This window comes from Calonectris borealis, chromosome 4, assembly GCF_964195595.1.
Source record: "Calonectris borealis chromosome 4, bCalBor7.hap1.2, whole genome shotgun sequence".
NCBI lineage: Eukaryota > Metazoa > Chordata > Aves > Procellariiformes > Procellariidae > Calonectris > Calonectris borealis.
This window is the reverse complement of record NC_134315.1, coordinates 34,255,220-34,273,552: the sequence shown is the minus strand read 5'-3', so window position 1 is coordinate 34,273,552 and position 18,333 is coordinate 34,255,220. Positions and strand designations below refer to the sequence as shown.

The window sequence follows — 18,333 nt, the reverse complement described above, 5'->3', positions numbered from 1 at the left end:
GTATTCATTTTACCATTCTGCTCTTCCCACGTAACTGTACACCTATGCAAACATCTAATGAGCTGGTTTTGTAAATGCTTCTGGATACTAAATAATTTCTGCTTAATAACTCTGTTGATTTTGTTTGTTTGTTTGTTTTCCTGCAGGCCTCCATATGTAGAAGCAGCCAGCCTTTATCTGGCTTTAGTGCTCGATGCCTTGAGGACGAACAGATGCTCCAGGCCATTAGAAAAGCAAATCCAGGAAGTGATTTCATATACGTTGTTGACACTCGGCCCAAAGTAAGTACATTAAATTTCTCGCGCATAGCAAAACTGAATCTGGGCTGAATATATTAGGGAAGATGCACAGTCCAAATGATTGACCATACTTCTGATCTTAGTTGCAACTGTGTAACTCCACGGGTAAATCAGGATTTATCAGGGGAATCTTAACTAGGAACCTTGCCCACATTTTTATCTCTTAGAGAATTTTTTTTGAGCTTTTCTCTTTTTTGTTCTTAACGAAATGTTAAGATGCAGAAAAATACATAGCTTGGAATAGTAACTGTTTCCACACACAGAGGAGCTATCAGTAACTGTATTACTGACGAGGCTAGTGAAAAATAATTCCCATGATAAAACTGTATTTACAGTTGCTTGTAATGTTCCAAACTTCTGCCCGCTTATACTAAAATCTTATACTAAGATTTCTCTTGCAAGTGGGAAAATTTCAACAACCTGTGCCTGAGGCTAGGGAAAGACCATTTACTCAGATTACAAGAACTGAGGAGACCTTCTTTGAATATCTCCAGCACTTCTGCGTTTTTGAGACAGAATCTGAAATATGGTAAATAGTGATCTCAGACACCGTATCTCTATAATTGACTAAAATCTTTGGCCAAGATAAAAGCTTTAGAAAAATTACACTGTGCAGAAACACAGTAATGATCTAGAAGAGGATGAAAGCTAACAAAACTTGTGTCCAAATTTGGCATGCTAGCAAACCGCTCAAGGTGATGGGGACTAGGTAGGCTTCAGTGCCTGGAGGTGGGAGCAGGGATATGTTCTTTCTTACGCTATCAGTAGCTTCCCTGCTGAAATTGCCAAAGCATGTGAAGGAAAAGAAACGAAAGGGGCAAACCTCCACAAAATCCCTAGTAGCTATAGGATGACCTATAGCGGGGGAAAAGGAAAAAAGAGCAAAGGCTTGAGGAAAAGGAACAAGGAAGCTGTTTCAGCACCCTGAGATCAGGAAGCAGAGCCTGAAAGGGCAAGGTGGCTAAAGCTGAGAAACATGAGGAATGGAGCGAGGAAGGGCAAACCTGGCAGAGCTGGAGCAGAAACAAGGAAGCTGGCTGGCTGGCGATTGACTGAAGACCTGGGGGCTGGTGGGAAAGTGCTGAGCACTCACAGCACTTTGACCTTCAATTCCCTCTTTTATATTGGGAAGACGTGGATGGATGGTGCCACCTTACTCATGGTCCTGAAAAAAATGAATCATGGTGAGTGCTAGGAAAGGATTGGTATGACTGTGTTCAGAGCAGGCATTGGATAGGAAGTACAGACCTGGCTGCCTAAATAATGCTTGTTTAACAGTTTTCTGTATGTGATAATATTTATAGCTTAGCATTTCCTGGCTGATGATATCAGTACTCTTCCCTAATTAAGGAGGTCACTCATTGATGGGATTTATTACTAAAGACTTACTGACTTGGTTATTAATGACGTTTTGCAAGGTAATAATGGAAGGTCCCATCCTGTAAACTTTTCTTGAAAATTATTTTGGTGAGACATCTCCTGTGTGCGGTGAAAAAACCCTGTACTTTAAGTGGAGAGAGTGGAATTGGCTCAGTATGGCTCATCAATATGATGGCATATTTCCAGCAACGCTGGCTTCTTCAGGAGCCAGTCAGCAGATGAAAACTGTTTGTTTTCATCGAACTTCTCTGGAAAAAAGAAGTTTTGATGTGAAGAAATTTGTATGCATAGATTCCTACTTATCTCTCTCTGTGCTGCAAGAATGGACTGATTTTCTAAAGCTCCTGTGATCCCAGGTGCCAAATACAGCCTTGTTACGGCTGTTACAGTTAATTTTGCAGCTCCTAATGCATGTATAAATCTAGAGCATGTAGGAAGTGATAGATATCAGTGCAAGCTTTTCCTGGCATTCCTCAGGGAACATTTAACGAATGTAAAGGTAAGTTATCGAGTCTGGTGCAAAGTTTCCCTTTGCTCTAGAAAGGTAAAAAACTATCTGCCTCTTCTCTCATCACAACTGGTTCCTTGCAAAGATGATGAATATTGACAGGCCAGTGAATTCAGCATTCCCAAGTGCTCTTCATATGCTGTCCCTTATTGCGCTTGATAATCTTCAAAACAAAAGCTTTGGCTGCGGAAGAAAGCTTTGTTTCCACTTCATTTAAATATACCAGGATGACCATATGCAGAGCTTTGCTTAGGCTACTGTCTTTCTTCATTTTGTCCTTCCTCTATGTGTTTACAGAAGAAGCTAATATGAACTTACTGCTTATGAGTAAAATAAATTAGTTCATAGAATCATAGAATAGTTTGGGTTGGAAGGGACCTTTAAAGATCATCTAGTCCAACCCCCTGCCGTGGGCAAGGACATCTTCAACTAGATCAGGTTGCTCAGAGCCCCGTCCAACCTGACCTTGAATGTTTCCAGAGATGGGGCATCTACCACCTCTCTGGGCAACCTGTGCCAGTGTTTCACCACCCTCTTTGTAGTTCTATAACTCTTCATAACAAGACAGGACTCAGTTATTCTCCACATTAAAGAAGATGCCAGGAAATCTGGCAAGTGAGGTCTGTTCGCTTTAGAGGTTGTCTCCTCATATTCCCTGAGATTAAGCGAGGACAGGCACAATTGAGAGAGCTTTGCAACCACTACTTTAAGAGCAACAGATGGAATTTTGGTAGGTGATGTGGAAAACTTGTTAGTAAATATTGTGGCAGCTGCAAAGTTTGGCAACTGACAATATTTAAAATAAATGAGTGTCAGAAAGCCTTGCAAATTTAACCTTGTATTTATTTGCTTTTAAAGAGGACTATTTCAGACTGTCTTAATGAAGGATTTCTGTGATAAAATTGCTCTGTGGTAGAGACAGTTAATAGCATTTATTGTACTGAGGATTAGGTCAGTTAGGGGCTAGATGGTTTTCATTTAGGGTTTCAGGGGTTTGTGGTGGCTTAGACTCAAGCGTACAGATCTTTCTTCCTGAAGCTATATGCTATTGCAGAGAAAGACTGCTTCATTTTGTTTATATTAGAACACTGATGTCTACTTCAAAAGCGAAAGATTAGGATTCAGCAGATAATTTATATCTTCCTAGCAAGTCACACTGAGGACTCTGTCCTTAAAGGACATGCTGTTCACAGGCTCTATCTTTTTTTTATTGTTCATTGATAGTCAAAACATCAGCAGACTGCTGGTTGACAGACAATTTTCTTTTGGCTGCACTTTTTCCTGAATTGCATACTACAAGTTAAAAGAAGTTTTACACAAGACTGAAGTAAATGAAAAATGGTGGTTTTTTGCCCAAGTTCCTATCTTAGAGTATGGTTCCTTCTGTCGTATCATGAAATGCATGCATTGTTTCAGTTCCTAATGGTGGTCCACAAATGTAACTACCTATTCCTATTGCCAAGTTCTGCTCATGGGAATGCATGCGCTAGAAAGTGTGAAGATGGGAAAAAATCTCCTATCTTCACATATTAAGTTGGACAGAATAAAAGAATTGAAAAGCAGTCTCACCTGTCTGTTTGCTTATGTATCTAAAATGAAATTATAATGGCATAAAAAGCTTCTAGTTTTTAGCTGTTTCCTTTGAAAGTTAAGAGGTCAAATTTGGTCCATGGAAACCTATTTTGATATATGACGTAAAAAAGCTAGACTTGTTCGTCTTAGTTGGAGATAAGTTGGCAGCAGACAATCAATCCTATTCAACGGCACGCATTTGGCTCCAAATTAAAATTGAATATCAGGAGTATGTGTGTTTGGGGTGGAAGAGATCAGGAAGAGGCATGTTCTTGTATATCCCGTGATACCATTAGCCTGTAATAATAATTATTGCCTCGGGGACAAGAGGCTATTCAGATAACTCAGTATATTATTCAGTATACTTCAGTAGAGTCAGTATACTTCAGTATATTATTCAGTATACTTCAGTATATTCAGTATACTTCAGTATATTATTGCGAGTTTCAGAAGCGACCACAGAAGCAAAAAATCAATATTACTGCCTGCGATATCGGGAAATAAACTAGAAACGGAGTTATCGGCATAGCCTCTTGTCCCTGAGGCAATGCCTAAGAGATACTTTGTTTTGATTTTTCATGAGCATTGGCTCTCATTGCAATGAAGACAAGTCATTTTTTGTCCAACTGGTACCTCATAAGGTCTCTCCAAAAGCTTTGTTAGTGCCCTCCAGTCTGGATGTGCAATATCCATTGTTATTTAATTCTTAAATCTTTCCTGAGCAGAAGCTCTTAGTTGTGGAGGTTCTGCCATGTGGGCCACTTTGTTACTTCTGGAGCCTTCATATTTCTTGTGAAGTTCAAAGGCTCCCCAGCCTTACAGCGTGCATTTCATAGAAGAGCAGGGACTTCATGCAAAAAGACAATTTCTTTCTCTTGGACCGTGAGATTTTGCTACAGGAAATAAAAAAAAAATAGATAGGGTAATAAAGTAAAAGTACTTAATTCATTTCTATCAGCTCTAGTTTTCAGCCCAGAGATCAACATTTGGCATAAGCGGCTTGGCAGATAGTTTTCCTTTTCCCCAAGAATCTCAAAAGGGGGGAAAATAAGCATTAAAAAAACCCTTAATTTTACTCTTGGGAAAACTGAACTAAAGAAGCATTTAGGGACTTTCCCATGCCAGGAAGCAAGTAACAGATTCAAAGACAAAACTCCAGCTTCCAGCTGAATGTATTTTTTGCTGAAGCACAGCAAAATATTTGATAGCGCTGCATTGCAGATGAAAATATTTGTGGTAATCTTGTCAATTCAAATCTTTTGTGGTCTTACACAACTAAAGCCAAGATGCTATAAACTTAGGAAAAACTACTCCAACTCTCTCTTCATTATTCCAAGCTTCAAAGAAGGAAGCTGTATCAACTTTTGGATTATTTGAGCAGTAAAACACAGTAATTTGAGCAACATTACAGTGTACATATGCCATGAAACAGTGGCATGGCAGGTAAGACACTGCCACCTCCTGGGTATATTCTGCTAGTAAACATAATGCTGATCAAAAATAAAATCAGAATACCCTTTTAAAAACAAATTAAAACCTTTATGCCCTACATAAGCTGTGTTTTTTTGTGCCTAACCTCACTAATGAAGTGTCACTCAAAGTGTGAAATAGAGGTCAGAGCCTCAGCGACCCACCGCCCTGCAATGGGCTGTAAACAGATCCCCGATTCCTGAGCCCTTGTGTTGACACTGTGATAAATGCTTCCTATTTGTGCCCGATTTAAATCACTCTGATTTATTGCAGTAGACCACGAGCTTTGTTTTGAAAAGAATGTTTGCTACTGGTTTTCATCCCATTTTCCCTAATTTTTTCAGCTCAACGCAATGGCAAACAGAGCAGCAGGGAAGGGGTATGAAAATGAAGACAACTACTCCAACATCAAGTTTCAATTCATAGGCATTGAGAACATCCATGTCATGAGAAATAGTCTGCAGAAAATGCTTGAAGGTAATACTCTTCTTTATTGAAAACTAGAGGAAAGATTTGATCCTTCTGTCTCACAAATCAGGATAACAGCTCTGAAATCGGCAGCAGTGAAAACGGGTATGAAGAGAGACCTTTGCCTGGTGTGCTGCATGCAGCTGCCTGCTGGCTAATGGGACTCGTGCAATGGAGCATCATCGCAACTAGTGGTGATTCCCTAATTGTGCAAACACCTTGTTTCGTGGGCGAAATCCAGATATCGTTTACTTTAATGACAAAATTCATTTGACTTCAACACACCTTACTTCTACTACGTCTTCTTTTGCAGTTTACAGTTTGATGGTATAATGAAGAAAGTCACTTATAGCTGACTTTGATGCAGTGGAAAATACAGGAAATTTTTTTTTAAGCTCAGAAAACCTATGGTTTAATTTTTGTATGTGGTCAATAGGTAGTCATGCATTTTAGACTGTGAATTTTAATAGAAGCGTACTCATGCCCTGTATAGAACATGTCACATCAGGTTTATTTATGAAACTCAGTCAATGGGTGTAACCATTCAGCACATTCATAATCCCATGGAAATTAATAATAATTGCTTTATAAATACTTATCAGTGTATAAATGAGCACATCTGTACTGCCATTTAATATTTGAAGTACATTACTGTTTAGAGGCCTTCTGGGAAAAGGGTAAGAATAAATAAGCCATCCTTGACCCTCAACAGTTTGTTGATTTTTAACAAGCAAATAGTAAATAGTGCTCACTCCACTCCACAGAGTCTCAGTATTTACTTCATGTATATCATCAACACCTTCTGTCACCTCCTGGATCAGCTTGATCTAGCTATTCTTGACACTCCGCCCATGCTCGTACACTGAAAGTCATAAGATTGTAAAAAAACCAAAGGTACTTGAAAGCGTCAAGTGCTTGAAATCGCAGATTTAACTTCTCTAATTTCTAATCTTATCAGCCAGGTCGCTAAATATGAGATTTCAACATAGCAAACATAAAACCTATGAAAAAAAGAGATGTTTTGAGCATATGGCTCATTTAAATAAAGATGCTAAGAAGTTATGCCCCCCAAGCAGCCTGAAGTATTAAATGCATTAGAAATTACCTTGTTACATGTCAGTTTGGGCCGTGGGCCTGTCTCACAAACTTTTGGCTCAAAAATATTGCACACACCAGGCTGGTTGTTCACTATTTTAACTTTGATGGTTCTTAAGCTGAACAAATAAAGGGACAGGTTTATTCACCTGGCCTCTCTCCTAGCCAAACAAGACTTTGTAGCGAACTAGAAATCCTTCTATTTTCCTTCCTGAGACCCTTAGACCAAGGAATTAAGTAAAAATAAGTCATGAAGAGAGTGACTGGTTTACCTGCATCACACTTTACTGCTCATCATAAACTGCTCTTATTGAAAACAGAGCACAGCTCTCCCGTCACGGAAAATGTAAGCCCTTCTTAGATCTAAAATTCACATTTGCATTCAGACGATGGGAGGCAGAAGAATGTTGAAAAAATGACAGAAAAAATGTTGAGATTTGACTGTACTCTGGAAGTAAAATGCATTTCAACATGCTGGAATTTCCTTCCAGGAAAAAAAAAAAATTGTTTTACTTTTCTCTCTGCTGCCTCATATTGCTTTAGTATAGTATTGAATTTTTTTTATTTAAAGAGAGGTGTATCTGAAGATCCTTGTCATAATTTTGATCCCGCGCACAACCTCCTTGAAATAATTTTTAATATTAGAAGGAAATGTTGCGCACGGACTTTTCTCAGTGAAGATTCAAGGGCTGACTGAGGCTGCTGTTTGGCATGTGTGATGGGGTGAGCTTTGCTCTACACCCAGGGGCCAACCAAGTCTTGGCCTCCGCTGGTTGTGCATTGAGATGATGACCCCACATGCTCCCTGTCTGTATTTAAACAGCAAATACGAGCTCCTCCTCCCCTCATACCAGGAGCAGTAGTTGCCGATGTAAGAGCAGCCCCCTGATCCTCGGAATTCAGTGACAGATCAGCCAGAAAGAGAGCCTGAGGGTTTGGCCCACAGGATTTATTCCTTCCTCTACCTATGGCCATCCTGCCAGAAATGGGGGAGCTGGTCCAGCATCCCCCTCTGGTACTTTTGCTGGTGGGAGAGGCAGTTTTCACCACCTGTCCTGTTTTTTCCTCTCCTCCTGGGGAAGGGAGCACCGCTGGATTGCTGTGAGCTTCGCCCAGGAGCTCTTGATTTTCCTGTGCCCACACAGTGGGTGCAGCAAGTCTTATTTCTCCATGATTTTGGTACCTTTTCTGCTGAGATGGAAACGCCTTTTCCCCTTAGGATAAGCCTCATAATTGAATTCATAATTGAACTCAGCATTTATGTCCAGATCGGTAGCCAAAATCATGTGAATTATACAGTGTATGCCTTTAGGCCAGTCTGAACTTTGCTCGGTGAAGTGGTCAGTAAATATTGACTCTAATTTGGTAGTGGGAATGAGCAAAGCACTATTTCAGCTTTACCTTGGGCTTTTGTAAACAGAGACAGCAGCTTCAGCCAGAATTCAGCTACTAATTGGTCATGCTTCCATCTGCACAGGAGCATTAATCATGTGAAAAGCTGTTTGCTTTCAGTGCTGCTATCTCTGCATTTTTATAAATATCCTTCAAAAATGACTTTTAAAATAACCATCTGGAAGATGCCCTACGTAGAAAGATTGCAAGACTTTGTATGGACACATTAGGCTGTTTTGACTCTGAATTAAATGGAGTTAAGACAGTCAGATATGTTCAGATGTGGTATAAACTCTGACTTTGGCCTGTGAAATTAAATTCCAATTACATTGAGGGAAACTAAAGTTATGCCACTGGTCGTAATGGCCATAATTAACTGAGTCTTTTGGAAGATTTCCAGAGGACAAGAGACCTACTAAGACGTTATTAATTCACAGATCATACATGAACTCAGTAAAAACCATGACATTTTTCACCGTCATTCTTAAATGAGTTTCACTGGTTAATATCTTTTTCCTTAAAAGACAGGATAAGTCTGCATGGATCAAAATAAATGCGTAGTCTATTTACGGGGTGAATTTAGTATCTCACTGTTGAAAATAGATTGCACCAACTACTGTTAAGTATTTGTTTGCTGCTGGATTGAGGTATCTGAATTAGGTTTTGATTGCCCTTTTTTTCTTCTGATGTCACAAACTCTGTAATATTAAATATAGACACTTGGATATAGCAGGATAGAAACTTAATGTTGTAAAAATGGGGAGATTACAATTTTTTTTCTTTAAATGCAGCATAGAGCTTGGAAAGTTTTCAAGAAAATATTTTCCTTGATGAATTATGGCTTTTCCTCACCATCAGAATGCTTTCTGACTACAAGTGAGGTTTTAATAAGGTTTCATTCAGGGTTGGAGAACTGTTGAGTGAATTGCTTTAACTCAAACACCACCATCTGTAGTGATGCTGAAGGCTGGGTTTGGTGGGCCTGCTCTTACAGAGCTTCACCACCAAGTGTGGCTGGGAATAGGAGGCTGTGACACCATTTAGGGGGCTCTCTCCCTGTCCGACTGCAGAAATCGTATGCTGTTTCCAAGCCCTCGTTATTAAATACACGATCCCCTCTCAGGGGTTTGAAAACTTTGCTCCCAATACAAGTTTGGAAAATCTGTGCTGAAGGATGTATTTGATAAACTGTTTGCAACAGGCTTTGTAACAGCTTCTCTTTTTAACTTACATCAAATATTGAGTGAAATTTGACCCAGCCCCATCTCTTAAATATGTGCTTTTTTTCAATGGTAAAGTTTGACTGTGAAGTAGCCATTCTTTTCAAAAGGTGAATGTTTTACACGGGGGATATCTGAAGAGGTAACTCTTAGGTGGAACAGTTGGTGAAAGCTTAAGGGACTATAATTACTGTACGTTAAAGATGTAGCTTATTTTGCAGTTTGTGAGCTGAAATCGCCTTCAATGAGTGACTTTCTGTGGGGCTTAGAAAATTCTGGCTGGCTGAAGCATATCAAAGCCATTATGGATGCTGGCATTTTTATTGCAAAGGTAAAGTGTGTAAAATGAGAACAAAACTTGGACTAACCAGATACAGAAAGTGAGGACCAAATTCTCTGCTTGTGGGTAACTTCTGTTACCTTCAGTGATGTTGTATCTGAAAAAAACCCATCTTGCAATGCTTCATATATGATGAGGAGAGACGATTCTTAGGTGCTGTCGTGTGGGCATTTTGCTTATATGGTAAAAAAACGTTTGTGTTCTTTTCACCAAAGAATTCAAATGTACTAAAGCCTCTACTAGCCTGTATCTTGTTATGCCAGGTATTTGACTGTCCTTACTTTACTCCCCAGCAGTGATTGTCACTGGTTCTTTCCCTATTTCTCCTGCCTCCTCCACTGGTTTCTAGACATTTTCTTTGTTGAAGGTTTCTGTTCAAGGACTACTTCTTCGCATGGTAGTTGTAATATAGTAATATTAGCTACTGTGTTATTCCCTCAGAGTTATTTAGTGACCAACTAAATTCACCTCCTAAACCAACTCCTGTGTATTACCGTGGTCAAACTCTCTAGCAGCTTCTACCCTTACATACTTGAGAACCGTTTCAGAAAACAGTTGTTGGCTTTGATAAGAAATTATTTCTCCTAATCCCACCCAAAGTAATGCAGATATTTGTCATCTGCCAAGAGTAGTTTTAATTTTATTACCCCCTTCCTTGTGCTCTGCCTTTTACTGTTTCAATCCTTATTTTTGAGATTACTATTACAATTTCTTATAGGCCATTTTATTCACATGACCTGCCACATACGACTATATGGATAAAACTTCATGGGTTTGCCTCCTCAGTAACTGCTTGTTTCTCTTGCTTTGCTTCTTCCTGCTCAGCAGACAACTGTAGTTTCTTGCCTCAACAGCAGCTGCGGGATAAATGCGCATGTTATTATTTCTCCCAGCCCTACTAGCTTTCATTAGCTTACACAAATCAGGTTATTTACATATTAGCTCTTGCCAACTTTTCCCCAGTGGCTAGTCTTAAAATGCTGTCCAAAAAAATTTATCCGTTGTCCGTATGCTTGCTAGCCTCGTGCCTCCTCAGACATGCATTTTGACCCGTTCCTATTTGTACGGTTCCCAGTTCTCACTTGTTGGTCTTTTGCCCACAGGGGTTCTATTTTGGTAGAATTTACTTGTCTCTTGAGATAAACATAGATAATTTGTTATTACTCCTCATTCCCTATTAAGCCTAAAGTTAATTTAAATGTTTGTTTTTCTAAGCAGTATCTTTCCTAACCTATTTTACTTCTCTACTTTCTAAATTTAGTTCTCTTTAGAAATGACAAAGGCCAAAACCATTGGAATTTTAAAAAACCCCTCAAGTTCCAAAAATAATGCAACACCAGACTTTGTAGGACTTAGTATGATCTCTTCTTTATGTGTTTATGTATAAAATGGGATCCTCTCTCCCCAGCTATTTACATTAAAGATACTGATACAATCTTGCTTATTAGATATGGAAGTTTACCACTACCACAGGCTTCCCCTCAAACCTTTAGAAGTATGTCATCAGTGTGCAAGGCAGTGTGCTGTAATAATATCCACGCGAGCGCTGGCATCGGAAGCAGACGTTGCCGTTATTGACATTACCATCAAGATGAGAAATTAAGAGCCATATTGCAAGTATGGCTGTTCTGTTGCTGATATGTGAGTTAGGGCATTAACTGCATCTGAATCTGCTTTAGGTAGTTGTCTGCTCTGACAGATTGACGTATTTTAATTGAAATGGATCCCACATCCGCCTGTAGTGGAGCATAAACAGGTAATGCTGCAACCACCATATTGCATGGGATGGGATGAGACTAAGACTTTTCAAATGAGAGGAATAACACTCAACATAATTCAAGAACTCTGTGGCAGAATTAAAAATGAAGAAGGTTTCCCAGTTCCCAAATTAATACTCTCTATATCGCGCTGTCTCCCTGTTCCTCTCTTACCATTGCCTTTCTCCCTGCTTGTGAAATTTCTGACTTTTTCTGTATCCTTAGGCTGTGGCTGAGGAAGGTGTGAGTGTGCTTGTTCACTGCTCTGATGGCTGGGATAGGACAGCCCAGGTTTGCTCTGTAGCGAGCCTTCTATTGGATCCATATTACAGAACTATGAAGGGATTCATGGTAAGCAGGTTCTCTTTCACAGAGTGAATAAAGTATTATGGCATCATTTAAAATTAGTATCTTTGGTTTTAATGGAAAATAAGCTTTCCTTAAATATACCTTTTCCTTTTTTTTTAAGTAGGAAGGAAGGTTTTTATCTGTCCAAGTTACAGTCTCTCAGTTTCTGTATGAAATGTTATCAAAGGTGGGGATCAGTTGGGCACCCGTTTATTTTTTTCCTAACCTTGACCAAGAAACTTTCTCGCAGCCCAAGTATCTTTCGTGCAAGCAAGAATTTGTATTCATTTTCAGGGATCAGTCAAGTTTTGAGTGTCAGAAGTGTGTGCTCCCTAGACATTGGATTGCAATGAGCAGCTATGTTGGAAAATCTGTTCCTTTCCCAAGCAAATCAGCACTACTAAAGCATCTAGGAATGCTTGTCAAGTTACTGGTCACAGATTAAAAAGATGTTTGAGACATTTTTAGGTTCTATTTTAGAAAATGATGAATCAAGCTAATTGAAGTTGTGCTGAAATACCAGCATCCTATCTGCATCCATGAAGAGTGCTACTTTCTCTTGAGCTGGCAGCAGTGCTCATCACTCATTATTTTTCTGCTTATTCTAAAAATTATCTGGGATGCTAATACTGCTTGCTTACATCATTCTTGCTTGTCACTTTTCTGCTTATTCTAAGAATTAACTGGGATTCCCGTACTGCTTGTTTACACCATTCTTCTGCCTGCTTCAACATGTGTCAGCTCTGCTCCACAACACTGAATGCAATATTCTCATTTTAGGTGTTAATTGAAAAAGACTGGGTTTCCTTTGGTCACAAATTTAACCACAGGTAAGGCGGTGCTAAGGTTTTTCTATATATATTTTTATGTAGTCAGCATCCGCTGCCATTCCAATTTTACTTCCTCGTTGCCTTACAAAGCGTATCAACAGAAAGCCCTCAGGAAACCACCATACCCTTTTCTCCTACTACATAATTTAGCTGCCTGGAAGTATCAAAGTGAAGTATTTTCGTATCAGTCTTTTCTTATATATGCACTCCAAGACTGCTGTTGGGAATCCTGAGTCTTGCAGGTGCTACGAGCACTGAGAGATCCATGTGAGAGAAAAGTAGTATGTATGTGGCTTGCAAAATCCCTTTGGACTCCAGCAGACCTTTTAGTAGTGCCAAGACTCCCCACGTAAGTCCCTGTTCAGCAAAGTCTACGTCTTCCAGAACAGTACTTAATCTTAGGCATGTCTATCTATTACATAAAATACACTCTTCCTATTACACTCTGGTCTAACGAAAACGGTGGGATTTGTTCAGAAACATCAGGTAAAGCAAAGCTGAAAGTCATCTATTTGGACAAGTTATTGTGTAAATGCTATAATGTAATGAAGATGTTTGAAGACTTTATATATTTAAACATGGATAAATATCCACATTTTCTTTCTTTCTTGTATTTTTTCCTTTTAGTTTCTCTAAAAATAAAAAATGCAATGTTTATATTGGAATTTAATTGCATTATATTGCTTGATTTGAATATAAATTTGTTCTAGTTTCAAAAAACACACCAAAAGTTTCAGAAAATCTGTGCAGCTTCACACCACCTGTGAAATTCCAGCAGGAATTACTACATTTAATATGATACTCTCAGATGTCTTTTATTATCAGTGGTGAAAGATATTATGAAATGTAATCACCACTGATAGCTTTGGTTTGCAGTACAATATTGCTATATTTTCTTTGATGCATAATAATAGTAGAAGTTTCAATTTTAGATGTTTATGGAATTCCACTCTGCTGGCATATATATATATATATATATATGTGCACATATATCTGTATACAAACACACTAGAAAAGCAGAATAATTGATTGAAAATGCTTTTTCCTGTTATGTAGACTTATAAAATATTTTTTACTTCTATGTGTTTCATATTTTCAGGCTCCTTTTCTTCATTGCAAGTGGTTCCAAGAGACACTTTCATAGACAGAAAGTTTGATGTTCACTTGACAGTTAGTTACAGTATCATATAAACATTTCCCACTTTCTAAAAGTTTCACCAAGAGAGGGCAGTTTTAAACTGTTCTCTGCAAAGGTTATTCTGTTCCTCTCCTGCTGTTTTCTGGTTTTGGGAATGGTGTGCCATTAAGCGACTGTCTAAAATACGTTTTTGTCATTAAGTCATTGCAGTCATTCTTACGATGACTTACATTACTGTGGTATAACTTTATACTGATAGCATTAAAAGATGGCTACGCAGCAGCCAGCTGTTAGTAGCTGTAAGGCAACAAGACACCTGTAGAAGTTTTTTTTCTTGTTTGTATTTGACAAATTCTGCCTTCATTCTACTCCATGAATCTTCCATAATTTTTGTAAGTAAAAGAATATACTAGTAGTTGAGGTTTTGGAAATGAATGCCTATGGTGTAACTTGTACACTAAAAGTGAGGGGTTTGTTTTCATTAGTGTTAATTCAGTTTTCCAACAGGATATCAGGTTATAACTGAATGTATCTTGTCTTGTTTCAGGTATGGCAATTTAGATGGAGATCCGAAGGAGATATCCCCTGTTATTGACCAGTTCATCGAGTGTGTTTGGCAATTAATGGAACAGTTTCCTTGTGCCTTTGAATTCAACGAGAGATTCCTCATCCACATACAGCATCATATCTATTCTTGCCAGTTTGGGAATTTCCTGTGTAACAGCCAGAAGGAGAGACGAGAGCTGAAGTACGAAAGTCTTTTCTTTAGTAGCATATTTACATGTGGGGTCTGTGGGAGGTGGTGTATTGAGCAGTCAGACGTTTGCCAGTCTACATGTATGTGCTTTCATAAGGCGCAAGGTGCAGTGTAGACTTCTTGGCAGTCATCTTCTGGCAACACAGATGAATACCAAAAAAAGTTGATCCTCTGCAATGTGGCTCTGCTGGGAATGTAATCCACTGTGTGCGTGACAAGGATTAGTGAAAACTGACAAGCGCATTAGCCCTTCAGCCATGTGGCCCCACCTTTATTGCAGCACTAACAACACACAAGGCAAGCTGTCACTGTAGCTCCAATACAAGATGGTATTAACTCTGGTTAAGTTCGCAGTTTAAGAGTCACCACTCTTCTGTGTTTTAACCTGTCTTTGGATCTCATGTCAGAACACTTTAGTCCTGATCTCTCGGATACTTTCTTTACGAGCAGCCGTTTTGTCTGGTAGCCCTCCCTAGGACTGAGTCAGCAAACTATCCTTCTGCTGTCTGGCCCCAAAGCAATTACAAATCAATCTACCTGCCCTCAGGCCCAAACAGAGATAGTAACATCATTCTTGGCAGTGCTGGTGTTCGTATCTGCTTCCTGGGGCCCTGGCTCCTCAGGTACATGACGACACCCACCGCTCTTCTCATGCATCCTGATCGTGTCAGCAGTAGTAATGAGAGGGAGGTGGGAGTTTCTGCTTGCTGCTGCCATTTGGTCCCTTTCACTGCTCAAACGCAGAGCAGCCTCAGTGCCACAGTCCATTTAAAATCAAAACCTTCACGGGTCATCATAATCCCAAGACCTAACTGCATAAGAAATTGCAGCTCAATGGCGTAGGAGTGCTTTTAAATGTGGGAATCCCTTTGGTGTAGAGATCGGTCTGAAAGCTAATTTTATGGAAGTGATCCTCTCTATCTCACAAAGGAACCCATCTCTCCACCTTCTCTCTCCAGCTGCTCTGGCTTTATGGGAAATGGATTGGATTTTGCCTTTAGTGACTAACAAAGGAATATGGCTCTCTGTTTTTCTATATTTATAAGTTAAGTCTAATTCTGTTAAGGAAGTATAAAGCTGATTGTAAACGAGTAGTACAGAGCACTAGAATGTCGCATCTAAGCTTTACCCACACCTGAATTGTAGTAGAGACTGTAATATATTTTTCTTTCTTTTTTTTTTCAGAATCCAAGAACGAACATATTCATTGTGGGCTCACTTGTGGAAAAACCGTTGTGATTACCTGAATCCTTTGTACAGATCAGACCACAGTCAAACCCAAGGGACCTTGCACCCACAGATGGCTCCATGCAACTTCTTGTACAAGTAGGTAGTATCACTTGCTACTGAGAACTGTAGGATGTGTTAGTACAGAACAGAGTGCTTTTGTATTTAAGCATTTCTTGTTCCATAAGGTAGCTTATAGAGAGTAAATTCAGTCTCAGATGCAATGTGTTGGTTCCTTGTGTGCTCATAGTCAGCCAACACCTCTGCACCATTCCACAACGGAGTATTAGTCTGAAAAGAAGCTTAAGATTAAAGCTATATTGATAGTTGTGTGTCCTAATTTCATGGTTACTCACTTCTTCCACTGAGAAATGTCTCTTTCAGTTCTGTTCTTGTCTGCGGTTTCTAAATTTAAAGTTGCTTCAACTTCTTCCACTCCAAGATTTTGGATGTTTATTTGGATCAATTGGTGTCAAAAATAAAAAGGGACTTTTCAAGAAATCATATGGTTTCATCGCTAAAACAAGTGTTTAGTAAAACAAAAAGCAGACTTTCCCCATGTTGTTGTTATACCTCCAAGTATGCACAGTTTTACTTGATATTTACGTTTTTTCAAAATGTAACAAAATATCACGTAATTTTAGAAATGTTACTATTGACATTCTGACTTGAGTAATTAATTGTGCCATTAATCTTAACAAACTTAAGGAGAACTTGAATAGAAATTCATGAAAACTGTGATTTAAGTAAAACTGATCAGTTTGTTTTCCAGGTGCAAGTAAAAGCACCTCTTAAAAATTCAATAAATATCCTAAATGACAGAAATTGAATTCTTTCACATCTACTGTTCCAAGTCACATCCACTTTAAAACAATTTAAAAATAGTCATTAATCATATTGTTTAGGATAGTGGGATTTATAAAAGAAGTACTGATACTGCAGATCCTCCATTGGATGAGTAATCCTGTTGATTTTAATGGAATTACTTGGGTGCGTAAAGACTTCCAAGCATGAGCTATCAGATGATAAACTTAAGGGGGAATGTGACTTAAATAGTATACTATTGGGGTAGGAATAATAAACTACCAAGGAGCATGCATGTGCTCCAAAAATATCTGTCAGCTACATGGCTGGACAGCTGCGGCTGAGGGCAGGTCTCTCTGTGACTTAACCTGTCTGGTGAACTACTTACATACTCGGAGTCTGGCTGTGGCCATGTATTGCCAGGAGGACGGAAGACAGGAGGAGTGCTAGAGTAAGCTACAGACTTACAGTTTGAGTCCTTTCCTCCTGAAAATGAAAAATCAACTCAGCTGTTAGTTAACTAAGGTTTGTCAAATAATTCCATACATAGAACAGGAAGAGAACTTGCCAGCTTATATGCTTCATGCAATTTCCATAGGCCAGTTTAAAATGTCAGTTTAAATTTTAAGAGAACAGGACGCCATACTGTTTTTTACTCCTGATTTTTAACTCTTCTTCACAGGGGGAAAAAACCGATTAACTAGCTGCACCTCAACCCCCCCAGCCCCAGACAAAAACAAGCATACAGAATTTCAAAGCTGACTTCATGGGAAGTTAAACAATGGCTGAGAACTAGGATTATGAAAAACTGTCTTTAACCTTGGCTGTTTTGTAGGTACCATTGCTCTAAAGCCCATAGTGTAGAACAAGAAAATAATACAGCAAAAGTGTGCGTTCAGTGAACCACCTCAGCCATGTGAGCTAAGTCAAAGGTACATTCACTTTTCTTTCTATTGTGTATCAGAATTGGTTCAAGCTGTGTAAGTCCACAGAGTTGCTTCTTCAAGACAGATCCAAGGCAAATGAACCATAAATCTTACCAAATATTCAATGAACTTACGTGTATGCACTCTAATGATCAACAATCCATGGATGGATCATTTAGGACAACATGTGTCTGAAAAAAAAAGCATGTATTTAAGTCTTCTGAGGCCACCTCACCAAACAAGAAAATCGCTGACCTTCCCGTCAATTCCAGGTTCTGGAGTGGTATGTACAACCGCTTTGAAAAGGGGCTGCATCCTCGACAGTCAGTTACTGATTATTTGATGGCAGTGAAGGAAGAAACTCAGCAGCTGGAAGAAGAGCTGGAAGTCTTGGGAGAGGTAATAAACACTTGATCTCGATGTCCCAGACTTAACTGATGGTAAATGAAACCCAACTCCATACACTGCACAATCCCCTACATCCTACAGCCTTTTCCGGCATGAGGATGTTCAGCCGTCATCTTAGTTCTCACATAAATTACTACGAATGGTTTGCACTTAAGACACAACAGTGGACTTTTTTCCTTTAGGGATAAAATTTCACCTGTGTTGGTACACAAGTACTACTCCTGAAGGAAATTTTGTATCTTTCTGTAACTCGAAAGGAATTATAACTCAGAAAGATGCTGTAATTCAGTATTAGTTTGTGATAAACTGTGCACTTCTCATACTCCATAAATGCAAATAGGCAGTTTTAAAGGGTGCCAATTGGGTTAGGCTCTGAACTCAGTTTATTTATTTT

At 39.1% G+C, this 18,333-nt stretch overlaps 1 protein-coding gene across 1 annotated transcript in view; it reads left to right on the top strand.

Moving 5' to 3' along the window:
- Window positions 1-18,333, top strand: part of MTMR7 (myotubularin related protein 7) — a 29,784-nt gene that overhangs the window by 10,599 nt on the left and 852 nt on the right. Inside the window, exons 5-12 of the mRNA XM_075149170.1 lie at window positions 147-281; window positions 5,574-5,706; window positions 9,626-9,735; window positions 11,727-11,852; window positions 12,630-12,679; window positions 14,365-14,565; window positions 15,760-15,900; window positions 17,804-17,930. Coding sequence (XP_075005271.1) covers window positions 147-281; window positions 5,574-5,706; window positions 9,626-9,735; window positions 11,727-11,852; window positions 12,630-12,679; window positions 14,365-14,565; window positions 15,760-15,900; window positions 17,804-17,930 — 1,023 coding nt within the window. The remainder of the gene's footprint in view (window positions 1-146; window positions 282-5,573; window positions 5,707-9,625; window positions 9,736-11,726; window positions 11,853-12,629; window positions 12,680-14,364; window positions 14,566-15,759; window positions 15,901-17,803; window positions 17,931-18,333) is intronic.